General features: G+C 61.3%; 2 protein-coding genes across 2 annotated transcripts; one reads left to right on the top strand and one right to left on the bottom strand.

Moving 5' to 3' along the window:
- Positions 1-392: 392 nt before the first annotated feature.
- On the top strand, positions 393-9931 carry HHATL (hedgehog acyltransferase like). The gene is made up of 12 exons (XM_012770273.2): positions 393-649; positions 2288-2406; positions 2757-2824; positions 3308-3421; positions 3555-3749; positions 4098-4307; positions 4765-4936; positions 5392-5536; positions 5650-5685; positions 8538-8739; positions 9114-9255; positions 9456-9931. The coding sequence occupies exons 1-12, from the start codon at positions 573-575 to the stop codon at positions 9578-9580; spliced, it is 1605 nt and encodes a 534-aa protein (XP_012625727.2). The 5' UTR covers positions 393-572; the 3' UTR covers positions 9581-9931.
- KLHL40 (kelch like family member 40) lies at positions 9909-16801 on the bottom strand. Its single transcript, XM_012770275.2, has 6 exons — positions 15592-16801; positions 14122-14282; positions 13536-13643; positions 13195-13380; positions 11161-11307; positions 9909-10416 (listed from the first exon to the last, which is right to left on the bottom strand). The coding sequence occupies exons 1-6, from the start codon at positions 16735-16737 to the stop codon at positions 10305-10307; spliced, it is 1860 nt and encodes a 619-aa protein (XP_012625729.1). The 5' UTR covers positions 16738-16801; the 3' UTR covers positions 9909-10304.
- Between the last annotated feature and the right edge of the window lie 2382 nt (positions 16802-19183).

Here is a 19183-nt window from a genome sequence, read left to right as displayed (position 1 = left end):
CCTGCCTCAGCCACTGATGCCTGGCCAGCCGGGACTCTTGGCATAATGACAGGGACCAGGGCAGGGGGCTAGGGGAGTCTGCCCCGGGACACCCCTTGGGAAGTCACATGTAAAGGTGGGGGCTGGAGCTGAGGCGTGACGCCGCGTGCCTGTGTGTGAGTGTGTGTGGCTGCGTGGTGGGGGCAGGGCTTACAAGCCTGGAGATGTTGGTGGGGCTGCCAGGAAGGCTTCCTGGAAGAGGGGGTCCTGGCTAGCAGTGAGAGGGAGGCACAGGCTCTCTAGGGACCAGGGGAGGCAGGCTGCAGTGAGGCCCAGGTGTCCCTGTCAAAGCCTATGATACTGGCCGCCCCTTCCCCCCACCAACCCCCCCTAGGATCCTCCCTGCGGCTCCCTGTGGCCAGCAGCTCTGCAGCACTCGGCTCTGCTCCACTCCGCTCCGCTCCGCTCCAGGAAGGCCACCTCCTCCTCCCCCTCCTTCTCCTGCTGTCACCACTCACCACACATAGCCTCCAGGGGGTGGGGACCCCAGACCTGGACACACCCCACCGTGGCGGCGGAGCTCAGTTGGTCAGATGGACGCACGGTTGGACGCAGGACCCCGGAGCCCCGAGGTGGGCAGTGTGCCAGGGTCCCTCGCAGCCTCCTCAAGGTCAGTGCCAGCTGGGGAGGCAGCCACTCTGGGGCCCTTGAGACCTGCAGGGTCCACCCAGGCCCCTCATCCCAGATCACAGGTCCCAAAGTGGTCTTTGCCCCAGGTGCACCTGAGCCAGGCAGGACCGGGGGAAAGGGGACACCCCTGTGTTCATAGGCCAGCACAGGTCCGGGGGTCTATCAGGAGAGGCCCCAGGCTGGGGGCCAGCTCTTCACAGAGGTCTCGCTGGGGACACCCTGCATCGGCCATGGGGAGCTAAAATTGGAAAGTGGTGAGTGGGAGGCAGCTGACAAAGCTATTTCGCGGGCTCTGGTTTCAGGCTCCTGCTCCGGTTTCAGGCTCCTGCTCCATTAACCTGATCCCCAGGGCTCCCTACCCCCACCCGGCCGCTAAGGAGGTGCCTCAGCCCTCAGGCAGCCCCCGGCGTGGGCAGGGGCAGCGAGGGTCCCCTCTTATCTGAGACCCCAGCGGGGCTCACCGAGAATGTCCGGTCCTGAGGGGAGGCAGACAGAAGCCTGTCCCAGGTTCCCTGTGTGGCCTTGGCAGGCCCCTGCCCCTTTCTGGCCCATGACCTCCCCCCAGCTGTCAACTGTGGAGGCCCAGGAGAGCAGGCTGCAGGGCTGGGGATGCAGATTTGGGGAAGGCTCTAGGTGGGAGACAGGGCTACACCAGCCACCTCTTGGCCCTGCTCAGCCTGATAAGTGCCTAGGCATGTTCCTCCCTTTTATTTGAGCCCGAGTCTGTACTCATGGAGCCCTTGGGAAGCCCCTGGGCCAGGCTGATGCAGGGTAGGAATGGCACAGGTCCTAGCTGAAGCCCAGGGATGGCCCAGCAGGACTCCTGGGGACAAGCTAGACCCCTGCAGGCGGAGTGGCTAGGCTCCTCTGGGCCTGATTCCGGTCAGCACCTTGGACAGCAGCCAGCGCCCTCCCCGGTGCCGGCCTGGCCCTGCCTGCTCCGCCAGGGCACCTCCTCAACAGCACAGCCTCCGGCCAGCACCAGGGCTGAACACACAGAGCACAGAGAGAGTGGGGCCGTGTGGTCACATACAGGCTGGGACCAGGGATGTGGCAGGCTGGAGTGCAGGGGTTTGCGGGGGATGGGGGTCAGCAAGAAGCTGGAGGCTGACTGAGAAGGATGGAGTCTGGGCAACAGGGACAGAACCGGGAGGTCATGGGCTCCCAGGGAAGGAAGGACAGCGTGGGGTATGAGGGAGTGGAGAAGGTGTCTTGGAGGGGACTGGGCCTTTGTCAGGAGCTGAAGGAGGCTCACTGAGGGACCTGGGGGCAGACACCTGATTGAGGTGATAGACATGAGGTTTCTCCACATGAAGGTCTGCACAGAGGGTGGGGACCAGCCCACCCACAGGTATGGAGCAGTAAATGGAGGTGAGTAAGGCAGGCTGAGTGAGCCCGGGATGGGAGGGTGGGGACTCGAGCAACGGCTAGGATAGGGCGCCATGTTGGGTAACCAGGTGGGAGGAATGGGGTGGGCAGAGTGATGGCCCAAGGTCCCCAGGGGGCAGGCGGGGCAGTCTGTCTTCAGAGTGGGTCCCCAGTTCCCGAGTGGGGGACCATGAGGCAGGGCTAGGCAGGGCGGCAGCTGCAGTTCCCTCACCGGACCTGTCTTCCCCAGCCCTGTCCAGGCTATGGGCATCAAGACAGCGTTGCCTGCGGCCGAGCTGGGCCTCTACTCCCTGGTGCTGAGTGGAGCGCTGGCCTATGCTGGCCGGGGCCTCCTCGAGGCTTCACAAGGTAACAGCCGAACCCGGGGCAGCGGATGGGGCCCTTCCTCCCCTGGGAGCCTCTGGGTTCCAACCAGCAAGGCCAGACACTCTCGGGCTCCAGACCCAGGGTTCCCCCTAGGCCCTGGGGGCTGGATGGAATCAGGTGCAGTCACTGGGTCGCAGAGATGCGGAGATACTGACAGAGACACTCAGACACTCAGGGACACAGTCAGATCAGGACCCAGAGAGAAGCAGAACAAGAGAGACCCAGACCCGCTCCCGGCTCCTGTGCCCCAGGGTGGGGGCAGCCCTGTCCATGGGGAAGGCAGGGGCGGGGAGGTGAAGGGCCCCTCTGCCTGAGCCTCGCTCTGTTCTCAGATGGGGCCCACAGGAAGTCCTTCCGCGAGTCCGTGCGACCCGGCTGGGAGTACATTGGCCGGAAGATGGTAGGTTCCCCACACCCTGGGGTCCCTGCTTGGGGTCCCAGAGCCCCGTGCATCTCTCCCATCCCAAACCCTTCCCACTCTCCACTGTTCAGAGGTTCTCGTGTAACGGAGGGCACCTCCCAGCAAGAGGGTCTCTGTGCCTTTGGCTCTCCCCGGGCCCCTCCCGTGTCCATTAGGAACTGGGTCACAGATACCGAGATGTGCTTTGGCAGGGGCCTCCGCCGTGCCCCTCCCAGCAATGCAGCAGCAATGGGGGGTGTCAGGCGAAGTGCTGAGCAGAGGTGCACTTTGGGGGCAGGGCAGCCCACCCGGGGCCCCCCATTCCTCTCTACCTATTCAGAGGGGGAATGCAGGGCCCTCAGCTAATGCATAAGAAGAACCCGAGGGCCAGGAAGGTGCTGGGACTCTGCCCAGCCAGGTGCCAGCCCATCCTGCCTCCTCTCCCACCCTAACCGCCCACCTCCTCCTGCCCGGGCTGCCCAGGACGTAGCCGACTTCGAGTGGGTGATGTGGTTCACCTCCTTCCGCAACGTCATTGTCTTCGCCCTCTCGGGACACGTGCTGTTTGCTAAACTCTGCACTATGGTTGCCCCCCAGGTGAGCGGGACCTAGGCCACCCAGCCTCCCCCTGCCCACTCCTCTGTGGCCACCAGGGTTGTGGGGACTGTATCCCAGGGTCCCCCCCACCACTTACACAGATAGTTCACCGGAGCCCTGTTTCTGTCCACAGCTGCGCTCCTGGGTGTATGCCGTGTACGGGGCTCTGGCCGTCGCAGGCACGATGGGCCCTTGGTACCTGCTGCTGCTGCTCGGCCACTGTGTGGGCCTCTATGTGGCCTCGCTCTTGGGCCAGTCCTGGCTCTGTCTCGGCCTCGGCCTGGCCAGCCTGGCCTCCTTCAAGATGGACCCCCTGATCTCCTGGCAGGTGTGCACTGCAGTGGCACAGGGGTGGAGGGTGCGGGAATCCAACCCCAAAGTCTCACTCCAGCCAAAGCCCTTGCCTCCCAAGTGTCCCAAGCCTCTCCTTCCCTTTCTCACCGGTCTTCAAGCCTTGCAGTGCGTCCTGGCCACAGGGGATCACCTGCACCAAAGGAACCTGTCCAGTGTGTCCTCTGCTCTGTCACATCACTGGGACAGAGCAGTGGCCAGTGTTAACTGGCTCAGGGAAGAGAGGGAGTGGCAGGACCAGGTTGGGCCCCAGGGGAAGCTGGGGGGCTTTTCCCAGAGACAGGAGGCGCCGTGGTGAGCTCATGACCCGTTCCTTGCCCTCCAGAGCGGGTTTGTGACAGGCACTTTCGATCTACGAGAGGTGCTGTTTCAGGGCGGCAGCGGCTTCACGGTGCTGCGCTGCACCAGCTTCGCGCTGGAGAGCTGCGCCCACCCGGACCGCCGCTACTCCCTGGCCGACCTGCTCAAGTACAACTTCTACCTGCCCTTCTTCTTCTTCGGGCCCATCATGACCTTTGATCGCTTCCACACCCAGGTGAGGGGACACCTGCGGGCTTCCAGAACAGGGCTGGATCTCCCTTTTCAGACGGGGGCTCCCATCTCAGACAGAGCCCCCCAGGCAGGATTCCTGCATGAAGCCAAGTCTCCCCTCCCTCCTCCGACCCAAGACAGGGGGATGGTCACAGCCATCCTGCCAGGTGTCTGGGCAGGGCAGTGCCAAGATCGGCCCACGTTGTTAAAGCCACCTTCCCCCTCCCACAGGGATCACGGGGTGGAGACATGCCTCCTCCCTCGGACAGGACTCCCAGGCCATGGATGTCCCCCGGCCCCTCAAACGGGGCTCCCAAGACAGCACGGGGTCTGCCCAGGGTGGGCTGTGTCTCCACACCAGGCAGGACCCCTGGGTGAAGCCGTGTCTCCTCCCCCGCCGCTCAGACAGGGCTCCTCCGGCAGGGCTCGCCTCTGCCCTCAGACACTTCGCATCCCCCCAGGTGAGCCAGGCGGAGCCGGTGAGGCCCGAGGGCGAGCTGTGGCGCATCCGGGCCCAGGCGGGCGCCAGCGTGGTGGCCATCATGGCCGTGGACATCTTCTTTCACTTCTTCTACATCCTCACCATCCCTGGTGACCTCAAGTTCGCCAACCGCCTCCCAGACAGCGCCCTGGGTGGGTCCCCAGAGCAGGGACCAGGGCTGTGCTGCCACCCCAGGAAGACAGGCCCTTTGTGCTCCCAGGAGGGTGCCACAGTTGGGGAAGCTGAGGCCCTGAGGGCACAGCACCTAGGGGTGGGAGAGCAGGGACTTGTCCTTGGAAACGCGTGGGGCTCGGCATGGGCTTTGCCCTGTGAGACGGGAACAGTGTCCCACAGAGCCGGCCCCGCTTCTCCGGGCAGTGGCTGACAGCTGTGGCGGGGTCTGCATGGGGCAGGCGGGGCCCGGTGTCTCCCCCAGAAAGCGACGGGATGGGGTCTCTGTGGGGATGGGCCCAGGAGCAAGGACCTCCCCTGGCACCTGAGAAGAGAAAGTGTGCATGGGAGAGATTTCAGCGACTCCCCCAGTAATTGGGGTCGGCAAGGGGAGGCCGACACACAAACCCAGGCGGTGACGGCACCCTGTCCCCAGCTGGCCTGGCCTATTCCAACCTGGTGTACGACTGGGTGAAGGCAGCCGTCCTCTTTGGCGTCGTCAACACCGTGGCACGCCTCGACCACCTGGACCCGCCCCAGCCTCCAAAGTGCATCACAGCACTCTACGTCTTTGGGGAAACGTGAGTGCCGGCCGGGGAGGCTCCCCCTGGGGTCCCCACTGCCTCCCAGCCTCTTCCCTGTGCCTGGGGAGCTCTGCCTCTGGCAGTCACACCCGTCTGCTCTCCCCGCACAGGCACTTCGACCGTGGCATCAACGACTGGCTTTGCAAGTGAGTTGGGAGCGGGGGATGGTCACAGCCATCCTGCCAGGTGTCAGGGCAGGGCAGTGCCAAGCTCGGCCCATGCTGTTAAAGCTCACCCCTGGGCCAGAGGAAGCAAGGAGGGCAGCGAGGAGGCCATGGCAGAGGTCTAGGCGGAAGACGTAGAGGTCTGGCCTTGGGTGAGAGCCCCGCAGGTAGAGACGGGGTAAGAGTAGAGACAGGCTGCAGGGACCCGTGTCAGGACGGGCCCTGCAGTGCAGGCACAGGGAAGGAGAGGGAGATGACTCCCAAATTCCTGGGAGGACGGAGGGCTGGTTTCCAGAGAGGGATTCGCTGTGCGGAGCGTGTGGTTGGATCGCAGGTTGGATCGCAGGCGGCACCCTTGCGGAGAGTCAGGGAGGTGGGTGGGCTGAGGGTCGGGCTCAGAGCAGCCTAGGGGCTGATGGGCTCTGAGCATCGTGGGTGTGGGCGCGTGGCCTTTCAGGCTTGGGAGTGGATCAGTGCCGAGGAGAGAGAGTAGAGTGAGGAGAGCGGGGGCGGCCAAGACTGGGCCTGCGAGGACTCTGGTCGGGGGAGGAGGAAGAGCCAGCGGAAGGGACAGACAGGCGTGGTCAGAGGAGCAGGAGAATCCAGGCTGGGGACGCCCAGGAAGCCAAGGGAGAGGACCATCAGGTGTGGCGGGGCCGCTGGGGCAGGCACAGCGCAGCCCCGAGGAAGCTGGACACTGAGGATGAGTGTAGGTGGCGTGCAGCCTTGGGCTGCAGAGGCAAGGGCAGGCGGGAGTGGAGGGACGCTGAGGAACTGCAGGGGGTGTGCGGGTGACTCCTGAGGCGCGGGGAATTACTCAACAGGGAAGAAGCTGGTGATGCAGGATGCGGGGCTGGCAGAGGGACCGAGGTCCCTGGGGAGGGAGGAGGCCATGGCATCCAGGTTCAGGCGGAGGCCTGGCTTTGGGAGGAGGACGAGGAGGAGGAGGAGCCAGTGTGGACACAGAAGAATGGCATGTCAGTGTAGAAAAGTAAGGGCTTCCACGTGTCTTCTGTGAAGCAGGTTGGCACAGCCATGGGCTGAGTGGTGCGGGGCTGGGGGCAGGAAGGAGGCAGCACCCAGGGCTCCCTCGCCCCCCCACCAGGGTGGGTCCCCCACACCCACTCCCACTTGCAGGAGGGATGAGGGCACAGCCACTGCAGGGCCCAGGAGAAACAGGGGACTAGAGAAACAGTGGCACTGAGAGCCCACGTGGTATGGGGCGTCGTGGGTTTACAGACTCCAGGGTGTGAGATGTGCGATTTTCCCAAGCAGGGCTCAGCTGCTTGGGTGCAGGTGAGGAGAGAGCAGCCGACTGGGCTCTCCCAGATGGCCGAGAGGAGGAAGTGAGGGACATGTGTTTTTAGGTTATTTATAATGACGACTCATTGGAGGAGCAGCTACCTGAGTCAGCTCTTGTTAAGGAGGGTGGTGAAGACAGGAGGTCACAAGATCAGTGGGACCAAAGGACTGAAGCTGGGGGGCCAGAGGTCAGGAGGAACTGGGCAGAGTGGGAATTAGGAAGAGGTGAAATTTCAAGCGGTGACAAAGTTGGGGCGTGGCCGTGGGAGAGTGGGTGGCTGAGGTGGCGTGGAGGAAAAAAAACACCGGAAATGAGGAGGTCAAGGAATGGAGAGGCCGGTTACTCAATGGGTCTTCCACTGAATTTATTCAACAAATATTTACTGAGCACCTACTATGTGCCAGGCACTGTTCTAGGCACTGGGGATACAGCAGTGAACATGGCAAAGACCCTGAACCCATGGAGCTTACAGTCTAGTGGGGAGAAACAGACCATAAACAGGTAAACAAACATAAATAAGATAATTTTAGAGAGTGGTAAGTGTTATGAAGAAAACACAACGTGTAAGGGGAAAGGAGTTGGTAACAGGGTAGAAGCTTCTTTCGTTGGGTTCTGGGCGGGCTTCTCCGAGGAGACCTGAGTGACAGGGAGATCTGGGAAGAGAATTCCAGGCAGAGGGAACAACTGCATAGCCCTTGAGGCACGAACCAACCGGGTGTGTCTAAAGCCAGTAAGGCCAGCAGGGTAGACGGGGAGAATGGAGGCACGAGGTCAGGGAGGGGCAGAAACCAGGCTACAGGGGTCTCCCAGCCAGAGCAAGGAGGTGGAGCTTATTCCCATTGCGACGGGAGTGGGGCTAATCATGGAAGTGACGCGAGCCAAGCTACACTCTGAAGCTGCGTGGACGAGGAGAATGGGCTGTAGCGGCAAAGGCAGAAGCGGGAAGACCACCTAAGAGGCTCTTGCAATGAACAGTGTGAGAGGAGATGACCTCCCCCACTGGGGAGTAGAAGTGGTGAGCAGCAGTCAGGACCGAGTGGAGAAACAGAATACGCTGGCTTGCTTGGAGGTGGGCGATGAGGGAAACTGAGTCCAAGCGGGCACCAGGGCTCATAGCCTGAGCAATGAGCGGTGGTGCTGGTAACTGAGAGGGGGGTGGAGCGGTTTGGGCAGGGACGGGGCATCGGGCATCCACATGAGATGCCTACAGCAGTTGGATGCACGGGTCAGGAGAGACTGGGCTGAAGACACAGATTTGGGGGTCATCGGCATGGAGCCAGGTGTGAAGTCCTGGGTGTGGATGACGTCACTTGGGGAGGAAGAGAGCAGAGCCAGGGAGGGTGTGCTGTCTGAGGCCGAGTCCTCCAGTGTGGAGCTGGGTAGAGGAGGAGGAGCAGCTACCTGAGGTCAGGGACGTTGAATGTGCCCAGGGTGACAGCGCTGAGGAGGGCTGCCCTGTTGTGTCCTCTGCCCTTCTTGTACCTGCTCTTTCCCACACCTCCTCCGGCCCCTTCTCCCGTCTTTCCTGCAGATATGTGTACGACCACATTGGTGGGGAGCACTCCCAGGTGATCCCAGAGCTAGGGGCCTCAGTGGCCACATTTGCCATCACCACTCTGTGGCTCGGGCCTTGTGACATTGTCTACCTGTGGTCATTCCTTAACTGCTTTGGCCTCAACTTTGAGCTCTGGGTGCAGAAGCTGGCAGAGTTGGGGCCCCTAGCACGAACTGAGGTGAGCAGGGAAGGTCTGGGCTGGGACTGGATGGCTCACGGGGGACGGTGGGGACTGCTGCTTTCTGGGGTTGTCCAAACACTCAGCCCCAGTCCAGAACTTTCTCACCACCACCTTCCTGTTGTCAGGACAATGGCTCTCCTGTGGGAACCTGGCCTTCCCCACCTTCTGTGGGGAATGGAGCACCTGGGCCTGGCTGTGTTGCTCAGCCCTCACACTCCCTTTGGACCTCAGTTTCCCCATGTTTAACAATGAGGGAGACCCAGGCGTACCCCCAGGACCTGAGTAGCTATGTGGGCAAGACCACTGACCAACCGCGTCCTCTTTCCTTTGGGCCTCTTGTCCTGCTTCCAATGCTGTCCGGGACTGGGCAGGCCTCTCTGTCGGAGCAGATGTCCCGCAGGGTCCGGGCCCTCTTTGGGGCCGTGAACTTCTGGGCTATCATCATGTACAACCTTGTGAGCCTGAACAGCCTCGAGTTCACAGAGCTGGTTGCCCGGCGCCTGCTACTCACAGGTGAGGGACAGGGGTGTGGATTACAGAATGTGCCAGGCATCAACCTCTAGGACTGCGACCTTCTGAAATGCCCCCTACCCGGCCCAACGCCCCAGGGACTCGGCAGGGAGGGCCAGCCGAGTGGGGAGAGGGATGGGAAGACAAGAGTCACTGAGGAAGGGGTGCTGCTCCGGGGCGCTGACAACTTCTTCCCTACACAGGGTTCCCGCAGACCACGCTGGCCGTCCTGTTTGTCACCTACTGTGGTGTCCAGCTGGTGAAGGAGCGCGAGCGAACCCTGGCACTGGAGGAGGAGAAGAAGCAGGACAAAGAGAAGCCGGAGTAGGCGGGAGGGGGACGGGGACAGGCTCTGCTCAGCTGTTCCTGGGCCCCAGGCCCAAGCCGGCCCAGATGCGGCCGACCGACAGAATAAAAGACTTTTCTACCGCAGCCTGCCTTTCCCTGCCCCTTCTCCCAGCAGTCTCCTGCTCCTCGTCTATGGAGGCTGAGGAGCCGGGGCTCGAGGCCTCAGCGAGGGCCACACAGAGAGTGCGGAGCTGACACCACGTGGAGGGCAGAGACCACTGCTCCTGGCGACCCAACTGCAGAACACTGAAGCCCCGGATCTCCAAACCACCAGGTCTCTGCCTTGGCACCTGATTCCAGGCCTGAGCTGCTTGCTCGGAAGGCACTTTATTCTTCTCAGCAAAGGAGACTCATCCAAGCTGCAAGGTGCGCTCGATGGGGACGCTCCCATCTGTGGGGACTCATGTGGCACACACGGCCCGGCTGGGGCAGGGCCAGGGTGCACCTGGGATCCACCCCTGTGGTTCTGGCTTGTGGACCAAGAAGACCCGGAGTGATATGGCGACACTGGAGAAGCCTCTAGGTGCTTGGCCCTGCCCGGAAGCCAGGTCCACACAGGGATTTTCCTCTCCTGGCTGGCGCAGCCCCTCGGCACCATAACTGGATCCAGGGGGGCTCTGGCCTCCTCCTCCGAGCCCCCGCGACGCCAGGTCTGTGGGCGCCACAGGACGGGAGGGGCGCTTAGTTCAAGGCCCCTGGGCCGGTCACATCTTGGTCAGGCGCAGCACGTTGAGGCGCACAGGTAGGAAGGTGGCACCTGCCGCGTAGGCGATCTCCCGCAGGACACCCTCCCACTTCTTCTCATCCTCGTTGTACCTGGAGGGTAGAGTGGGGACAGCGGGGACAAGGATGGGCAGCTTGGTCAGCTGAGCCTAGAGTGGAACTCAGCAGAGAGGGGTGGTTGGGTGCATTGGGCCCGTCTCTAGGTAGATCTGCTTCTGGAAAATTCGCCTGTTCTGGGAAAGGAGGCCCCCACAAGACCCACCACGAAGAACACTCACCTCACAGTCTAGGAAGGGCCACCCTCTCTGGGAAAGGACACCTCCCAAGGCTTCCCACATTCCTCAGAGTCCATCTCCCTCCAGGACGGTCTACACCCCACAAGCCAATCCCCTCCCCTTGAGCATTTCTGTACTCCGCCTCCAAGTCCCCTCCCAGCAGCTCTGCTCCCCAGAGGCTGCCTGCAGCATCGAGGATGACTGAAGCTTTAGGGGACACCCCAGGAGATGAAACTCCTTTCCCCCACCCCAGGAAGGACCATCCATGGAAAGCAATGGTCGCCCCCTGGGCCCTGTTCCCACGGGTCTGTGCCCTAAGCTTGGGGTCGGCTCCCGTCTGCAGCATTGTTGGTGCTCCACAGTGGGGCACAGCACCCCACGTGCAAACCCAGACCTTCCCGAGCAAACTGGTGAGACCCTGGGGCTGAGCAGGGCGCACCTGCTGTTCCTCGCCTGCTTTGCCTGCAGAGCAGCCTGCCAGGTGCCTCGGTGCCCTGCACATTGCCATGAGGTGTCAGCCTTGCTCCTGCTTGCCCCCTCGCCTCCCTGGGGCTGGGCTCACCTCCAGATGTCGTTGAGCTCTGTGGGGACCAGCTCTCCGGATTCCGTCTCCAGGGTGGCAAAGCCACCGATGGCATAGAGGGTGCCCGCCAGGCTGACCAGGCTGAGCGAGCTGCGCTCCTGCGAGAAGGCCTCGAAGGGCGCCCACCTGGGAGGGGGTGAGGAGGCGCATCACCACGGGCCTCAGTAAGCCCAGGGTGCTTCCTGCCACCAGCGCCCACAGCTTCTGCTGCCCCCTCTGCAACCCGAATCCCAGCGCCCGTGCTCCCAGCACACGCTCCTGTGCTCCGCGCAGCCCTCTCAGGAGCGCCTACCTGGTGCCCCGCCCCAGCCTCAGAGCGTCCCAACCGGTTCCCCTTCCCTCTCCCTCTGGTGGTCACCGCCTTCCCCAGTCTCTGGCTCCTCCCCTTTCCCTTCCTTGTCCCCTTGTCATTCCATCCAAGCTGCCCAGTGAAGGCCACCATGGATCTCCCCACTGTTCCCCCTCCTCTCCCACCCACCAACCCAGAACCCCAGTCCCCGGCAGGCCCCAGATTAGCCCTGGACTAAGTCCTCTTGCTAAGACTAAGACACAGTCCTCTTGCTCCTCAGTGGCCAGTGACGCCCCATCCCTTGCCTCCTATCCGCCCCTCTCCTCACACGCAGCTTTCTCAAGGCATCTTTGCTCCCCTGGCTCCTGCCTTGGGCCTTCATCCCCACCCTCCAAAACTGCTCTCACCACCGCAGGGCTTTGAAATCCAGGCCCCCAGCACACAACACTGCTGATGTGACTCTCACCTGCTACCTCTCCAAGCTCACCTCCTCAGACTTCTTCCTGGATAACGTACCTGTCCCCAGCGCCCCTCTGGGCGTGGCCCTCAGCTCCTCACATTTGCGCCCTCTCTCGTGGGTGACCTCGGCCCCTCCATGTGCTGTTGACCCCCGATCTCGCTGTTGACCCCAGATCTCTCCCTCCAGCTCAGCCCTCTCTGTGCCCCAGTGGGCTCCTCCTGGACACCCCTGGGCATCTCCTACATGGACCCTCATTTTCCCTGTCTCACCCCAGTGGTTCTCCAATAAATGGCTTCCCACCCTCGCCAAAAAGCACTACATCCCCCTCATTTAACCCTACGATCCAACTGATTGCTAAGCCCTGTTCCACCCCTAAACTCTGGCTACTCAAAGTGTGGTTCATGGACCGGCAGCCTCAGCATTACCTGGGGATTTGTTAGCAATACAGACTCTCAGGCCCTCCCTGTGCCTGAGAATCTGCATTTTAACATGATCCCCCGGGGGACCTCCGTGTACATCACAGGGTGGGAGGCCCTGGCCTAAGTCTTTCTCCAGCCCCATCTGCACTGTACCCCCAGCTCCAGGCCCCCATCACCTCTCCTTACAGCTGCACCCCTGACCTCCCTGCCTCCTGGGAATCCCCAATCTCCTGTCTACATCAGCTGCCATGAGGCGCCTTAGCAGAACACAGATGGGCACTTAAACCCAGTGAGAGGCAGGTCACTGCCCCTCTCCTACTGTCCCCTGCCAGCCCCAGCACTGCCATCCCACCTCCCTTCCCCCCCACCCGCCATCCAGCCTGAGCAATGCCTTCCCTCCAGTGTGTCCTGCCTTTTTTCTCCTAACTGCCTTGGCACCAAGCTTCCTTTGTCTGGGGCATCCTTTGCCCACCCACCCTGGCCCCCTTTGCAGCTGAGTACAACCGTCTGTCAGCTCAGTTTTCTCTTTCTTGACGTCCCAGGCAGGGGAGCTTCTGTCTTGGTGACTGCTACATCCCTTGCACCAGGCCACCGCCTGCTAGGAGTCCCTGAATGAGGAAGCTGCCATGCCCTACTCCACCCAGGCTGGCCCTAACCCTCCCCCACCTCGTAGGGGGAAGCCGCCCTCCCCACTTCACTGCCGATCAGAGGAGAGGCACTATTTCTACGCCAATCTCCGAACTCAGCCGTGGAGAACCCAGATGGGGCTATGACTCCTGCTAGGGCCCACACAGGCCCAAAGCCACGCGGCTGTCCCTGTGGGGAGGGGGCAGCCAGCTGCGTACTTGTTGTCTGCGATGCTGTACACCTCGGCAGAGCTGGTCAGCCCTGTGTCGGTGACCCCAGCCGCCACGAAAATGCGGCCGTCATGGATGGTGGCACCAAAGAGCGAGCGGGCGGTCTGCATGGGCGCCAGCTCCTTCCACTCGAACTTCTTGGGGTCGTAGACGCACATTTTGTTCAGGCACTTCCTGTGGGGGGGGCGGCGAGTGAGCGGAGAGTAGCGGGAGCCCGGCCACCCTTCCCTCCTGCCCCGTCTCCCAGGGCGGCCAGCACAGACCCCTGACCGCGGCGGGGAGACTCTGCTCCTGCTCGCTGCGCAGACTCGCTCAGGCCCCAGCCTCACCTGTCGCTGCCTTTGCCGCCAATGACGTAGACAAGGTCCATGTGGGAGAGCACCGCGTGACCGTACACGGCATAAGGCAGCGGGTCCGATTCCCCCCATTTAAATGACCTGGAGGGGACCGGAGTGGGACAGACGCCGGGCTCAGGCATGCGCTCGGTCCTCGCGTCCGCATTCACCCACCTTCCCAACACACATTCAGGGTGCACCCCAAGTTTTGCTGGGACTTCCCAGACCTCTCATTCCCTCGTTCCCACGCCACCTCGCACCGCCCCACCGCCACGGAACCCCACCCCTGCCCCAGGCCCCGGCCTCCAGGCACTTCCCTCCCCCACCCTGGACCCCGCCCCCAGCCACTCCCCTCCCACGCCCTGGACTCCGCCCCCAGCCACTCCCACACACCCTGGACCCCACCCCCACCCACTCCCCTCCCACACCCTGGACCCCACCCCCACCCACTCCCCTCCCACACCCTGGACCCCACCCCCACCCACTCCCCTGCCACACCCTGGACCCCGCCCCCATCCACTCCCCTCCCACACCCTGGACTCCGCCCCCAGCGCCCGGCCCCGCCCCCAGCCGGGCTCACAGCCTATCGTAGCACATGACCGAGTCCAGGCAGCGCTCGCCGTCCTTGACCTCTCGACCGCCGACCACGTAGATGGAGTTGAGAGCCTCTCCCAGGCCGAAGAGGCAGCGTGGGGAGGGCAGCGGTGGCATCCCCAGCCACTCTGAGTCCAGGTGGTCAAACTGCGGGCCGGGTTTGTGCGGTCAGCTGCCGCCCCCTCACTTCCCCAGCCCAGCCCAGCCAGTCCGATAACAGAGGAGTCCGGGCCTCCAGGTAGGACCACGCAGCCTGGAAGCAGGCCTGAGGGACGGTGCCCCTCCTGCCACCAGGCTGATAGCAGAGCGGCCCACGCCCCTCTCCCACCGCAGGTAGGTGCCCAGTGACCACCTTGACAGCAGGGTGATGGGCACCGCAGCACTGATGTGAGGAGGGAGCTCCAAGAAGGAGGTCCTGCTGTGGCCTTGGTGCCTCCCCAGCAGAGCTCGGGGCGGAGGCCTGCCTGCCCCTTGCTCTACACCCCATCCCACTGCTCTGGAAACTTCCAAATCAGCTCTGCCATTCACCCCTTAAAATCTACAGTCTGCAGACGTGCCCACCTCCACAGCCTTATAATAAAGATAATAGTGTCTTATCTTTTTGGAAACTTTTCTGAGGGCTGAGCACTTTATGAGCATCACTTAACCTTCAAACGACCTTAACCAAGCAGGAAGAACAATATTCCCACTTACAAAGGCCCAGAGAGAATAAACAGCCCAGAGAGAAATAACACACTGCTGAGCTGGTAACTGGTGGAGCTACCCCCATGCCCCCATCCAACCGTAAGTCTTGTGAGCTTAACCCTAGCCCCAAGCTGCCCCTACCCCTCTCACTGGTCAAGCTCTTCCCTGGTTCTGTCCTTTGCTCACCGTTCCCTGGCCAGAAACACTGCCACCCTCCCCTTCACATCTCCAAATCCCACCCAACTGGCAAGGCTCAAACCTACATGGCCGGTCTCCAGGAAACTCTCTCTGCCCTAGAGATCTCACAGTCACACCCTCAAGTTGACTGGGCACTCCACTCTACTGGTCCTGCCTGGGCCTCAGTTTCCTGATCTCCACAATGGGAGGATTAGGCAGGATGGTGCCTTTGTCTGGAGCACTCTGTGCTCTGGGCTCCAGTCTTGGCTCTCACGCAAAGACCCTGCCAGGAACCCTGCACTGGTCTTGTGCCCCCTTCCCACTGTGCCTGACCCCAACCACGTGCAGGGCCAAGGGCCTCCAATGTATGCCAACGTGGGGCTAACGTCCCCTGTTACTGACACATGAAGTTATGCACCTCTTTGGCAGCTGCCTATGACTGTTGGACCTTTAGGCAAGTGGCTGTCAGTCAACCTCCTGGTCTACATCTTACCCTAGACCCAGTGACATTCCCCTGAGTGAACACAGGCGCCTCCTGAGCCCCAGGCTGCCCCCAGTGCCCAGAACCCGGCTGCTCCCAAGACTGGCTAGGCACCTGAAGGAAGTAAGCACTCATGGGGTCCTCTTTGTTGTCCTCGTTGTAGAAAAGTCCTCCAGCCACGAACACCTGGTTCTCCCTGGTGACCAAGCTGACGTGGTTCTTGGGGACCTGGTTGGAGAGGGAGGCACAGTAGCACTCATTGGCTGCTGGATCGTAGGCCACAGCGCCCTCCTCGCTGATCATAAAGATAAGGTCCTGCAGGAACATGCCAAAGCGCAGGGTGTCATTGAGGATCCCAGGCAGGACGCGTTCGTCCTCCTCGTCCTCCTTGGCTTCGGATGCGCCCTTGTTGGCCTCCTCAGCCCCGGCTGCCTCCTTCCCCTTCTTTTTCTTGCGCAGCGTGGTGATGCGGCCCTCGTGCGCGTCCTTCACCATCTGCACCTTGCGCAGCAACTCGGGCTGGGCGCGCACGAGAGGGTGGCGCTCCACGCGGCTCTCCAGGAAGGCGCGCGGCAGCAGGCGGCAGCGCACGCTCTCAAAGACGGTGGGCAGCGCGCGCTGGCGCTCGGCCTGCGCCTCGGAGTCGCCGCTGCCCGCCCACCGCATCACCGCCTCGAACACCGCCTCCTCCTTCTCCACGTTGAGGCCGTCGCTGGAGATGATGGCGATGAGCTCATCAGCCGAGAGGCCGAGGAAGTCGGCGTCGCGCGCCACCAGCGTGAAGTGCGCACAGATGAAGTCGCGGGCAGCCACCGCGAGGCGCGCGCAGTCGAGCAGGAGGCCGAGGCGGAAGACGGCCAGGCAGTTGGAGAGGCACAGGCGCTTCTGCAGGAAGGACACGCAGATGGTGAAGATGGACGGGATCTGGAAGCGGTGTGCCGCAGCGAACAAATCCTGCACGCTCGCCTCGTCCAGCGAGATCTCCGACGTGTACAGGTAGTGCAGCACCTGGGCCACCACGTCCGGTGACACCTCCTCCAGGCGCAGCTCGCCTGCACTCTCTGGCTCAGCTAGGAAGCGCGCCCGGAAGTAGGGGCTGCAGGCGGCCAGCACCAGGCGGTGGCACGGGAACTCGCGCTCTCCCGCCCGCACCACACAGTCGAGGAACTTGCCGTGGTCTAGCATGTCCTTGAGCCCGTCTTGCAGGAGCGTCTGCTGGTACAACCGCTGCTCCTCCGCCTGCTCCAAGCCCAGCGCCATGGTGGGGGCCCACGGTGCAGCGACAGTGCCAGAGGGCTCCTCTCTGTCCCCTTGCTTTCCTGCTGGGGTGCGCTTAGACTGCGCAGCTGTCTGCCCTGGGCTATATATAGAGGTGGACCCAGCTCTGTAAGGCGAGCCGCCTGGCCTCCGGCACATGACGCACAGGGGACAGCTGGGAAGAGGCCCCCTCCCGGAGCAGCCTTGACTCAGCCCTGGGGGCTCATGGGACAGGGGTGGGATGTCTAGGCCTTCCCCAAAAGATGAGGGCCTTGCTACTTCATTTCTAAATGGAGCACAGCAAGGCTTAGACTCTGGAGTCCCGGGTCAGGAGGTGACCCTGTGAGGGTGGCCCAAGCTGTGATGGGTAGTCCAGGGAGCGGGAAGCATTGGAGCCCCTTTTCCAGGGTCTCCCTTCATGCTCTTCCTCCAGGCCTATCTGTCCTGTGCCTCCTTTCCTCCCATCTTCCTCACTCCAGCACCACCACCACCACCCCCGCCCCCATACAGGATGTTTGGGTTTCCTGTTCAAAACTTGGTCATGGCCTTCACTCTTTGGGAGCCTTCTTGCCCCCTCTTTAAAATGGGAAGAGCTTTTCCTCTTTCTGCCCCAGCTCTAAGACCCTCCTTTTTGCAAGAAAGCAGGAAGGTGCCTTAGGCAAACAAGGTCATTTCCTGTGGGGCCTCGGGCAAGTCAGGCCTCTCTGTTAAGCCTCAGTTTCCCCTCCTACACCATGAGGAGGTGGAGAAGTTAGACAGTAACAGCCTCAGTTCAGGCCCACTGAGCTACTGTGTTGCTGGGAGTACACTGTTAGATGGTTCTGATACTCTTAAGGTATCAGACGTTCTAGAAAATTAATTTCCTGGGATCCTGCTCTTCTAGGTGTCTAAAATCTCAGGGTTTTAATACTCTAGGGGAGTTAATATTTTGAATTCTAGTGTTCAAAAGGTAACACTCTAGGCATTAAAAATTCCAGGACTTAGCTGTTTATGCTCATTGTTCTTGCTCTGTACTAGGCTGGGCCTAAGCCTGCCTGGCCTCTGGGCCCCTTCACCCTGTCAATGGTCTAAGGGGTCAGGGTCCAGGCCCAAGACAGCCAATCTCAATGCCCACCCTGCTCTGGACTCCTGACCACCCCCCCCCCCCCCCCCGCCCAACCACACACACATCAGTTTCAGCCACCAAGATTAACTTGTTCCCAAAGTGCCAGAGGCTGCAGCTGTGGATTAAATTTAGCCCCAGGGACACGTGTATGAACTGTATGGGGCACTCCTCCATCATTCCTCTGAGTCACTTGTTTATAACCTCAGGCTCGGAGAGAGGGGGGATAGGAGAGAAGACCTCAGGCTGGGCCAGGACTGAGTCACCTCCCCTTTTGTGGTTTCAGCAATGTCACTGCCTGTCCCTTCTGAGCAGTGCATCTGACATCACTCGCTCACTCCACCAGCAGGTCCAGAGGGACATAGCACCGGGGCAGGCCATGGAGGTGGCTTGTCCGTCTTGCTGAAAGGCCAAGTGCTCACTCCGAAAAGACAGGTGGTGAGCTGCTAGCCCAGCCCTGGACTGCAGGCCATTTCTAACATGCACGGCCAGTGAGGAGACAAGGCTCTGGGAGGCTCGGCAACTTGGCCGGGATTCGAAGCAGGTCTGCCCACCTCCGAACACTGTGGAAATCCCTCCCTACCTTGCTTCCCAGGAATTAGCAAAAATGTCCATCAATCATAGTCTCATTTTCCAAAGACCAGGACAGAAGATACTGACTGAACAATTAACTTATATTTATCAAATGACTTAATGAGATATTTTTAGACCATGATGGATCCCATAGTGCTCACTGTCTACCAGGCACCGATGTGTGGCTCATTCATTTAGCAAGAACCTACTGTGCACTATTCTGAATGCTGAGGATGCAGCAGTGAGCAAGTCAGGCAGGAATTCCTGTCTTTGTAGAGCTTACATTCATCAGGGGCAGGGACTGGGTCGGGGGAGACAGCAACAAATAAATAGTCATCCAGGATGTCAGATGCTGGTGCCAGCTGTGGAGGCGAATGAGGCAGGGAAAGGACATGGGAAGTGGAGGCGGAGGTTGGGGTGACTTTAAATGGAGTAGTCAGTGAGCTCACTGAGAGGGTCCCACTTGAGCAGGTTCAAACCATGGAGGGTTTTGAGGAGGGGGCACAGCCCGAGCAAAGGCCCTGAGGCACCTGGCATGTTCAGGAGGAGCAAGGAGGCCAGAGTGATCAAGGAGGCCACCTTTCTATACCTCAGAACCCTCAGAAAAGATCCAGGATTGGCAGCACCAGATAGCTTGGAAGATACAGGAGAAGGCTAAAAACAAGAGGATTGGTTATAAGATTCTTTAAGAAGCATTTATGCCCAAAGATCCCCAACACCATTTGGGTACAAACCAGTGGTTTAATTTCTGAAGAAGATACACAAGAGAGCTCT

This window comes from Microcebus murinus, chromosome 1 (assembly GCF_040939455.1).
Source record: "Microcebus murinus isolate Inina chromosome 1, M.murinus_Inina_mat1.0, whole genome shotgun sequence".
Taxonomy (NCBI): Eukaryota; Metazoa; Chordata; class Mammalia; order Primates; family Cheirogaleidae; genus Microcebus; species Microcebus murinus.
The sequence above is the reverse complement of the archived record's forward strand: the minus strand, read 5'-3'. Positions and strand labels throughout refer to the sequence as shown.

What these genes read in the sequence shown, in the direction of transcription:
- HHATL (XM_012770273.2), top strand. Translation starts at nt 573, where the DNA reads ATGGACGCACGGTTGGACGCAGGACCCCGGAGCCCCGAGGTGGGCAGT. An exon ending in TTGATCGCTTCCACACCCAG is followed by an intron (nt 4,308 to 4,764) that starts GTGAGGGGACAC and finishes GCATCCCCCCAG; the next exon opens with GTGAGCCAGGCGGAGCCGGT. An exon ending in ATCAACGACTGGCTTTGCAA is followed by an intron (nt 5,686 to 8,537) that starts GTGAGTTGGGAG and finishes TCTTTCCTGCAG; the next exon opens with ATATGTGTACGACCACATTG.
- KLHL40 (XM_012770275.2), bottom strand. Translation starts at nt 16,737, where the DNA reads ATGGCGCTGGGCTTGGAGCAGGCGGAGGAGCAGCGGTTGTACCAGCAG. An exon ending in TGAGTGCTTACTTCCTTCAG is followed by an intron (nt 14,283 to 15,591) that starts GTGCCTAGCCAG and finishes CCCGGCCCGCAG; the next exon opens with TTTGACCACCTGGACTCAGA. An exon ending in GGCGGCAAAGGCAGCGACAG is followed by an intron (nt 13,381 to 13,535) that starts GTGAGGCTGGGG and finishes CCCCCCCCACAG; the next exon opens with GAAGTGCCTGAACAAAATGT.